Here is an 11,119-nt window from a genome sequence, read left to right on the forward strand (position 1 = left end):
TTTCAGCTTTCTGCACTGGCACTATGCCTCTGTTGCTGCTATGTCTGCCCACATCACTCTGGAGCCACAAGCCCAAGCAGACCCTTCCTTCTACGAGTTACCTTGATCATGGAGTTTTAATCCTAGCAACAGAAAAGTAACGTGTACTACCTGCCTGCTCAGGAAATTTGTACTGAGGTCATTTATTCAGGGTGAGATCCTATAAAACATTACAAAGCTTATCACATTTAAAATTTTCCAATTCTACCTCCCCAAGGACCGTATCTGATCCTGTAGATCTGAGATATAGTCCCCAAAGATCTATCCATCACTCATTCACCTTTCTATCATACATCTGTCTTTCTATCATCTGTCAGGGGCAGAGAAAAGAGAAATTCCTGGGAGGGATTCCCACCTCAGAGGCCAGCGATCAGAATGCAGTAAAGGATAATGGTACCCTCTGATACACAAAGGGCAGCCAGTCTCCAGGAATAGATACATCAGGATCTCCTCTGCAGAGGCTAGTGAGGATAGTGTGGTGACAGCAAGATGCAGGGAGGATGGGACAGATGGTCTGACCTTATCAGAATCCAGAGCCTCTGGGAAACTAAACAAAGTTTCTTTTCAAACAAGCGTAAAAGTCAGAGTGACCATGAGCTAGGCAGGAGAAGATATAAGATGCCAGGCAAAAACTATAATAACCCCTTTATGGGAGCAAAATAACCAGCAAAGACGATCAGGGTCTACAAAGCAGATTCTTTGGTTAGAGATAGAGGGAAAGCAGGAGCGGTCAACTTTTCCAAGGGAAGAAAGAGACATCCAAAGCTGTGGGAGATAAGTGCAGACTTTTGACGTTTAATGAGTAATTCCACTCTGTGAGAGAACAGTGGCAGGAACCTACAGATGAGAAATGGAGGAGTAGAGCTGCAGTTTAGATCCACGTGTATTTCACTTGTGAGTGAGCCCTGAGTGAGGACTGGTAGATGCTGTGCACTGACACTGTGTTGCAAGTAATGACCTGTATTTTAATGTGTACTTAACATTTCAGTTTTAAGTCTTATTAAATATTAACTCTGAACCTTACTCTCTACTTTTAGAATTTTCTTATATATATATAGACACACATACATACATATATGTATATATGTATATATATCCCTGTATATAATATATATAAATACTTTTAAATTAAAAATATATTATATATGCACATATAATATATATTGTATATAATATATCGTAATACATAAAATATATGTGTATATAATATATAATACAATTATAAGAAATAATATGTATGTATATATTATACTATTATATAATGTATATATTATAATGATGCCACAATTTTAACATTTTAAAGATAATAAGATATTGGGTAGTATTGTGAAGTTGTTTCAAAGAACTGTTACAATGTTCAGAATGCAGTCCATTTCATTCCAATGCAGTGAAATTTGGGCTACTGTTCAAAATTGGTACCACAAGTTAATTTAACATCGTTTTTAGATGATAATTATACAGTTAGTTCATAACTAAATAATGAGGAATTAAATACATTTCATTCATGAATTTCCTGAAATCAATATTTTGTATCAGAAAGATTTCTGAAGCCTAGAGTCATAGCATTTAGCTCCTATCGGGATCTGTTTCAGGAAACAGAGACTATTCCAGTAAAGTTTTTAAAAAAATTGTTCTGATAGCATGTCTTCAAATAATATTTTAGTATTTCTCAGAAGAAAATAAAATATGTAGTAACAGACAGCTGTCTCAGCAGTTCTGAGTACTTGCAAAGCAAACATTTGGACAGGAGTTCAGATAGCAGCTCTGCTTTAAAAGCCAGGTGTGGTCAGGCACCTGCCTGTAACTCCACACCCAGTGAGCAGAAACAGGAAGATGACTGGTGATTGCTGGCTTCCGGCCTAATAGAAGAAAAAATTCACAAGATCCTCTTTTAGGGAGAGAATCTGCACTCAAAGAGATACAGTGGGGAGTGTTGGAAGACAGCATTCAATGCTCTCCTCTAGCCTCTACATGTATGCACAGGTACAGGTATCTACACATGTGCACATACACACATATAAATACATGATGTTCCTATGTATGTATACACAAAATAAAATTATATAACATTAATAGTAATAGAATAAAAATCTTTATTATTCTGATAATACCCAGATTGCCAAATCAGTAACCTGGATATTATTAGTTTAAATAAATGATAAAATATGAAGACCAGTGTTCATTCTATTTTATAGTACATAGTTTCATAGGTAGACAGAGAAAATTTACTCTGTACATGAAGGCTGATACCTAGGGGTTTAGACAGATGATCTCTAAAACAGTAAAATATTTTCAATTCAGCAACACAGCAACGTTGTCCCAGGTCCTTTACCTTGGGCTCCCTCAGGCCTGTACATGATTGAGCAGCTTTTATAACAGGGGTCTCCTAGAACTTGCTCCCAAACTGTGGCCTGTGTTGGTCTCGTGGTAAATATTTAAATATTACCCAGTATCCACGTAGACATGTAAGAATAAAGCAAGAAACAATGTTTATTGACAGACAGACTGAGAAGACATGTACTTTCCTGGGTACTTGACATCATTTTAAGATCTAAGTAATCAGAACAGGTCAGAGGGAATCAGACGTGAAGAGGAGAATGTTCTGAGAAGCAGGTTTGTCCACAGTGCAATAGTTTAAGTACACAGTCAATTTTTAGTTGACTCAAATATTGTAGCTTTCTTCTTTCTTGCATGGGTTTGCAATAGGTCTTTACTTCTTGATAGATCTGGAAGAGTCAGATTAATCCAAATCTTCAATCTTCACCAGGGAGGCTCTCTTCTCACAAATCCAAGAAATTTCAGCACTACAGCGAGAAACGTAAATATTCCCTTTTTCAAAATAAGCACACTCTCTGGATCCATTGAAACTCGCAAGCTCCTTATCACTAAACCTGAAAAGTAATCGATTTAAAATTAATTAAAGCTATTATATATGAAATTTAACTAGGATTTAGTGTTCTCAGTCACCTTTAGAGGGAAAAATCCGACTATTATGCATCCTCTACAAAGCATCAGGATCTGCAATGCCAGCACATTTGTGTTCTTTGTCTCAGGTTACTGATCCTGGGTAAAACATTCCCTTAAGAAGAGTTTATTTAACCCTGAATGACATACTGATGCAATAGTGTCACAGAAGTTGTGGGAGTAACCAACCACTATTTGATTGGATTTAAGGCTGACTCCATGAGAGGGAGCCTATGCCTGACACGGCTCACATTTTTTATTGGCCTGTTTGCATTCTAAAGAGAGAGGAAGAAAGGATAGAACTGGATGGTTGGGAGGATCTGGTAGGAGATGGGGGATGGGAATCTATGATAAAATCCAATTAAATAAAAAGAATATTTAAGTTATGTGTTGAGAATTATTATTCCCACCAGTAATATGGAATTTTACTAACAGAATTTATCCAGTGCAAATTACATTAGAACTTATAGATTATTTTTATATTTCATATTTTAATAAAACAAGAAAAATAAAGTCAAACTATGTAAAAAGTTGTGGGATTTTACTATGTAATGTGTAATTATGCTTGCTTTCATACAAACTTGAGAAAACAAGGTAAGTGTCTGAGACAGGAAATGAATGACTTATTGATGTGACTCGGTAGTTGGGAAATTGTGTCCAGCTTTTTGGCTCAACTTTAATGATCCTTAAATGATGTCCATGAAAATTATGCAAGCTCAGTTTAAATCTTTGTTTCAAGTACAGCTTTTTTCAAGTGATGCACATGGTGATGCCATGTTACTTTATTCACCAGAGATAAGCCTATTAAACATCACTATTTGAATATATCTTAGAAATAGAGACCTTATACAGGACCCAAGGAAGTGGCTGCATAAGTCTGATGTAGTCTCTCTAAGCTGAGTATAGAGAGCTGGGTTATCTGAAAGCTGCGTGATGACCTAGGGTCATTTTCCACAGGTGCTGCGTCCCAACTATGGGCCATTTCCTTCACATGTTCATGGGAGCCAGTAGATGAGTCAAGAATGAACAGTATTCATATTGGAGAGGAGAAACGTATGTTCTAACTCAAGAACTGTGCTGTTTTTACATGGTGCTGTGGTCACACTCCTGGAAGGTCTCTGTCTAATGGCCTCCTCCCCTCGGGTCAACTGTGAGCACTACCCAGCCAGTTATTCTGCTTTTAAAAGAACAACTCTCCTTTACCTCCACATTGTTTTGAGTGAGGCTTCTGCCATTATTACTAGTATGAAACTAGACTAACCACTAACCAAACATGTGAAGCAATGGTGATAAGAGCCTGGGAGATACATATTTGAACAGGAAAAGTCCCAGAAAAATCTCTGGGGAAATGGATTTTTAGGGAGAAAAGAATAGACATATCATTATTTGGTGCACTGAAGCTGAATCCCAGCAGCTTTGAGCAGACATAAAGTGATTATAGTTTAATTTAGAAAATGTTAACATTAAAGAGTAAAACAGAGTTGGATGGCTTGAACACTTGGAGGAGAGGGGAGGAAGAGGAGGAGGAGCAGGAGGAAGAGGAGCAGGAAGAAGAGGAGGAGGAGGAAGAGGAGGGAGAGGAGGAGGGGGGAGGAGAGATACTAGTGGTACCAATTCTCATTTAGTTTAAATGTTAATAGCTTTAAAAACTATAAGTACACTTATTCTGTTTCACTAAAGTTCTGATGTGGAATGTTTGTCCAAAAATCTTTCAAAGAACTTTTGAACTATGTCTTCTTTTAAACTTTTATTTTTAAAAGGATTAACTTTATTTTTATATATGTGTATGTCTGTATGTCTGTGCATACATGTATGCGTGTGTCCACAGAAGTCAGCAGAGGGGGCTAAATCTCCTAGACCTGGAGCTATAGGTGGTTGTAAGTCACTTGTGGTGATGGGATCTGAACTCAGGTCCTCTTGTTAGCTAGTGCTCTTAACCACCGAGCAATCTTTCCAGTATTTAGTTTTATAATAAAACAAAAATGCTCCTGAGATGATTCAGTGGGTAAGGTATTTTTGCAGCCAAGCCTGGTGACCTGAGGTCAGTTCTTTGAACCCTCATGCTGGAGGTAGAGAGCGTATTCCTGCAGGTTGTTCTCTGACTTCCGCATGTGTGCTTTGGCACCATACAACCCTGACCTCCTCCCAATAAATAAACAAATAAAAAATTTAAATATGACAGTTAAAACAAATCTTGTTCTTGAGAAAATAAGGACTTAGACCATGGTACCATCTTGTAGATGAAATAAACACTAGTTTTTAACTCCCAACCCACACCACATACCCACTGGCTTCCTCTTTGAGCCCAGCCTGACTCCGAGAGGCAATGGCTTCCGGATCCCAGTGAGTCTGGACCTCTCTCTAAGGAGTCTTTTGAAAAGTGCAGAAGATGGGATGGGGGAAGGCTTCGAAAGACACATTTTTGTGTGTGTGTGTTGATTTCTATTTTGTTAAAACTTTAAGTAGTTGCAAAGCTTTGACTTCCCAAATCATACAGATTTGAGATGTACTTTCAACACTGTTATCAAGACTCTGCAGCAGTAGATTTGCTTATGGTATTTACCATGTAATGTAATTGGTGGGTCTGCATCATGAAGCGAATCTGTAAACTAATTAGGCAGCTCAGACTTACGTTCTGTGGGAAAACAGTCAACATTACTTAATATGAGTAAATATGTCAACATCAGAATGTATGTTCTTATGACATCCTTGAAGGTTGGAAAGGCTGGAAAATGAAATGGCAGAGTGTCTGGATAGGTGACCTAAAGTGTTCAGTCTTGATTTGATTACATTTGATCTGGACAATCTTAGACAAGTCACTGAAGCTCTCTGATAATATTTTTATTATGTAGTGGGGATAGAAAAGTACATCCTTCAAGGATCTATATTTATGAAGTACTTTGAACATACTATTACAGGTACATGCTTAATAAGAAAAACAACCAAGAGGCACATGGGGTTTAGTGCATTGCTCTGCCTTTGACAAAATAGATGGAATTACTCACCAGCCCTCAATGTATTCCTTATGGAAACTCTCTCTTTTGTTATACAATATGGTTCTTTTGTTCGTACCTAGGTTTATAATGATTTCGATTTCCATCAATTTTCTCAGAGTTCTATGGGAGTCCTGATCTTCCACGCCCAACAGTTAGATACTCACAGGGTTGGAGGGGGGAATGAACCATCCTCCCACAGCCAGTTTCTGCCAGATGAGTTCCAGGACAATCCCAGCCAAAAGAAAGAAAATGTGAGGGACAGCTGTGACTGGAGGAGATCCTGGGGATGGGAGAAAGCACAAGTGAGAGGCCCATCTTCCAGGTTACAATGGGGAGATTAACTCATTAAGTTCATTTGATGGCTGGTGATATAGCTCAGTGGTAGAACACTTTCTTAACATGTGCTGGGCCCTGAGTTCCGTGCCCAGTGCTGCAAATCCCTTATTAGTTATCACTCAGAATCCACTAATGTCCTATTGCAAACAGGAACACCTCACATTCGTTTCTCATTGTATGGGCAATTTCTATAGCTGGGGGAGGAGAGTCAACCATACCCTTTCTTCGGTGCTGTCAATCTTCACCAGAGTGGCATTCTTGTCTGTACAGTCCTTTCTGCTATCACTCCAGGATTTCTCTTCATTGATTGAGAAATAGTAGCAACTGTTTCCATACCATTGCCATGTCTTGGGACAAGGGTTGCATTTATGGTCTGAAAAGGACATTATGCTCGAAAGTACAAGCTCTGTGGCGTGATTGCAGAAGCCTTTGGAAATTAAGTCATGCACATACATGGACAGCAGATCTGAGCATAAGCACCCGGAAACATACCATGCCTGGACGCAATGGAAGCAGAGTAACCTTGGCGGGGAGTTGGACAATTTGGGGGATTCTTTTTGCAGGGGCAGATTTTGAATATTATGGGCATCAGAGTGCCGGGAAGTAACTGATAGGTTGAGAGGTTAAAGTTTCCAGGCCAGTAGCATTTGGAAATGACTATTAAACTACTAAAGGAATACCTATAATTCTTTGCCCATTGTACATTTAGGGCGCCATTCGTGTGGGACTTTGCTCAGGGTGATGGGTTTGACCTGGCCCTTTTGCAGATCTAAGTCAAATTACCAGAAGCGTGGATGAGGAATTCCTTGCAGAGTTTGGTGGCCATCTGCTCCTGCCTCTCCAGTAGGGCAGAGATCTGGGACTGGAGAGACTCCTCCGTGAGACTCTTTCTGGAGCTGTTCGGCGGTTCAGACAGATTGTCCTGCTGTGGATGGGTGATTTCCGGAAGCTGACTCAACTTCTCTGAATCAGAGTTAACGTCATTAGACACCTGCAAAACTGCAAGACACAATGAGACAGGCATACGGGAGCCGCTGCTCTCACAAGGCTGCCAGGCTGACTCAAGAGTGTAGTCCCCTGGCCACCAGGGATTCTCCCTCCTCCTCCTCCCCTTCCTCCTCCTACCCCTTTCCCCCTCCTCTTCCTCCTCTTCCTCCTCTATTTTCTTCTCCTTCCTCCTCTCTCTCCCTCCTTTCTTTCCTCTTCACTTTCTTTCCTTTTTCTTATTCTTCCTTCTGCCCTCCCTTTCTCTTTCCCTCCTCCTCTTTTCTCTCTCTCTCTTGTTGACTTCATGTTGCTTTCCTGCTCACACTTCTGCCTCATTTCTTTCATCCTTGATAATAATCCCAGACTTGTCTTGGACCATTCTAACCATTCCTAGTTCTGGATCCATGCATCTATTTAAAAAAAACTCTTTAATTTTTATTAAGCTTTCCGGTGTCCAAATCATAGCTATCAATGAGTACTTTTATATAAGAAGTAAATGAATAGAGCAGAGAAGACATTAGTGTCTGTGATGATTGATCATGTTGATGTGACAGTATTGCTCACCTAGCAGAAAAACCTCTGGATGTGCCTGTGTGGGCATTTCCAGAGAGGTTTCTCTGAAATATGAAGACCCACCCTGAGTGTGGGCAGCACCATCCCCTAGGCTATGGACCTAGGCTGAGTATAAAGGAGGAAGCAAGCAGAACATTGCATTCATTTCCCTTTGCTCTCTGACTTCTGATGCAATATGATTAACCACTCTACATGTCTGTCTTCATGACTTCCCATCATGAGGGACTATATTCCTTCTTAATTAAACCATGGACCAAAATAAAACCTTCCTACTTTAATCTGCGCGTTGGGCTTTTTGTTTTGATTTTTTCTTTTTTGTTGTTGTTTGTTTTTTGTTTGGTTTGGTCACATCAACAAGAAACACTGATTCATACAGTGTCTTCTAATATTCTAATAAAATTTTTTGATTACAAATCTCCAGAGAGTGAGTACTGATCAAATCAATCCTCTATTTCACATACTTAACATTTTATAACATACATATCCTTAGGATGGCTTTCCACTACCATAATATAAAATGCCCTACCCAGAATGAAGAGAACACTCTCTTAGGGTCTGCTAGGGAGTGGCTTCCACTGTAAGACACATGAATAGTTTCACTCTGTCAGCCAGGTGTGACATAACTCCCACCTCTTCTTTTTCTTATCTATGTGACTTTCCTCATTCACAAAAGTCAGGTTGTTGCGGCCACTCAAATATTTTCTTTACCCTAGCAAGGTCATTGGTGAACAGATTGAGTTAATCTTCTACTAAGTTTCAAGATAAACAAATTGCCATGCCTCTCTGCAAATCCATCTCCCCCTTGCTCTCATGTTTTTCACTAAGAATAACAAATGTGTTTGTGGTCAGAAGAGAGCCTGTTCATTCCAACCAATAACTAGCACAAGAAGAATTCTCATAGTATGATCAGGTTCATCAAAAAGTGAGAATGGCTGTGGGGGTAGAATTCACATAGCAGTGAAGTAGGCCCCTGGTTAGTTTGCGTTGAAGGTGTGCTGTAGAATGATCTGGAGTAACAGAAGTGATTTGAGGATTCTGTGTGTTGGTACCTTATCCTTCCTGAATTAGCACACTAAGTGTTTTCTAAATGACGTTCTTTTGTCTAATACACATATACTTACACATAGTTGCCAAGGTCACCAGTCCTGTTACCAGCACCAAGCAGAGGGTCATCAAACTCAAGGCAGCGACTCGCCAAAGTGAGGATTGAGCTGGGTGTCCTGGCAACCAACAGGGCAGAAACACAGCATGCTGTTACTTTGGGGCTTGTTTCTCCCACCCAGAAAGCTTCTATCGATTAAACTTTCCCCTTGGTTTGTTAATGTCACTGTTAAACATTTCTAATATGACATGTGATAAGGTCCCTCCCTCAGCTCTCTATTTCATCACCTTACTTTTAAGAGTGAATGTCCCTTAATTTGTTTTTTGTTTGTTTGTTTTACATTTGTCCCCATCTTTGTCTTTCTTCTTCAAGTCCCCCGATGTCATGAATGATATGTGGAGGTAAGTTCTCTGGACTGATGCTGAGAACAGAAGAGACCCTGAGTTTTAAGGCACAAATCTCCAAAAGGATTATACTTTTAAAATTATTGTTAACCAGGTAAAATAATTTTATGTCATTTCTTGTCCTGTTTTCTATGACATAAGGAATAAATCAATCCTGGATGAAAATGTATAGTCTAACCTGCAGCCTAGCCCATAGAATCAGCAGGCAACTCTTGGACCATGGCTGTCATGAAAATATCTGTCAGCTTAATCTTCCCCGATTCACAGAATGTTTTTGTTAGGTGTGTATAGTAGCACTCATATGAAAGCCACAGGACCCCTTTGCACAAAGGTTAGGTTTGAATGAGAATTAGAAGACAGAAAAAGTACACATAATCACCTCACCTTTAGTAAACACTGCTAACTATGCTCATTGTTGTGTTGTGTATCTTCCCCCTAACACACCACACACACACACACACACAAACACACACACATACACACACACACACACACCAAAGCAAATCCATGGAGCAGAAGAAAGCAGTGTATATGATTCAGGATAACAACTTGTACTGTAACACAACTTTTGGAAGTGAAGGAGAGAATCTTATACATGGAACTGGCCCTAGACACTTGAAATTTCTGCCAGGTGCACATAAAGGAATGGGCTGTCATTAGAAGACTAGCTCTACCACACACCTGCATAAAATGGAGAAACTACCGAGCTTCCTTGAGACTCAGTGTTCTCATTCATAACTGCAAAAAATAGTGATATTATTTACTTTAAAGTACACTTCAATAAAGATATGTATACACAGATTTTATTATTAAATACTCTAAATTATACTTAGGGTTCTGGTACAGCTATATCTAATGGGAACAGCTATATCTAATAAAGACAGCACAGCTGCTTGACAAAGATCCAGCAAAGCCGAGTCACATGATGCGTCTGGTGTCGTGCTGTCTTCCACTTATGGTCTTGATCTCCAGGTGTTGCATGCTTGGGGGTATTGGATTGATGGGAAATTTCTTATGAATCATTTATGCCTTCTCCCAGCTGTACTGCTTCTAAGCTTCCCCAGGAAATTCCTGAGCATATTACCCCTTCACGCTTTTAGGGAGATATCCTTATCCAGCCTTACTTGAAGGTCTACCTTGTTTCCTGAAGGATGTGACTCAAATAAAGATGCCAGAGATCTCTTTATGAGGCTCCAGCTCCAACTAACTCCTGGAACATCTGCCCCTGTACTTACTCAGGAAAAAGATAATCACAACAAAATAAACTGGATAACTTAAACAAGATTCAGTGGGCGAGAGTTCTCAGAAGAACAGGTTAAAAGCCTCTTCTTACTTTATACTCAGGCAATTACATGACACGTAAGATTGGGGGCACATATAGTATGCCTCTTCAAGAAAAGATATGGCAACCAAGTTAGATAGGTTGGAATTATCTTTACCCTATACAAGGACTTAGACTTATAGACAAAGAATGGTGTGGAAAAATGATAAAAGAGTGAAGTATTAAGAACCCCCTTTCTTAAAATGTTCAACATCCTTAATCATCAGGGAAATGCAAATCAAAACAANCCTGAGATTCCACCTCACACCAGTCAGAATGACTAAGATCAAAAATTCAGGTGACAACAGATGCTGGCGAGGATGTGGAGAAAGAGAAACACTCCTCCATTGTTGGTGGGATTGCAAGCTTGTACAACCACTCTGGAAATCAGTCTGGC

The 11,119-nt window shown here is 39.5% G+C and overlaps 1 protein-coding gene across 1 annotated transcript in view; it reads right to left on the reverse strand.

Annotated features, from left to right (window-relative positions):
• Positions 1–2,295: 2,295 nt before the first annotated feature.
• Clec12b (C-type lectin domain family 12 member B) overlaps positions 2,296–11,119 on the reverse strand; it is an 11,866-nt gene continuing 3,042 nt past the window's right edge. The window contains exons 3-7 of the mRNA XM_021165591.2: positions 9,017–9,115; positions 7,119–7,334; positions 6,554–6,708; positions 6,164–6,279; positions 2,296–2,930 (exon numbers count right to left, since the gene is read on the reverse strand). Coding sequence (XP_021021250.1) covers positions 2,780–2,930; positions 6,164–6,279; positions 6,554–6,708; positions 7,119–7,334; positions 9,017–9,115 — 737 coding nt within the window. The 3' untranslated portion in view covers positions 2,296–2,779. The remainder of the gene's footprint in view (positions 2,931–6,163; positions 6,280–6,553; positions 6,709–7,118; positions 7,335–9,016; positions 9,116–11,119) is intronic.

The sequence above is a fragment of the Mus caroli genome, chromosome 6 (genome assembly GCF_900094665.2).
Source record: "Mus caroli chromosome 6, CAROLI_EIJ_v1.1, whole genome shotgun sequence".
NCBI lineage: Eukaryota > Metazoa > Chordata > Mammalia > Rodentia > Muridae > Mus > Mus caroli.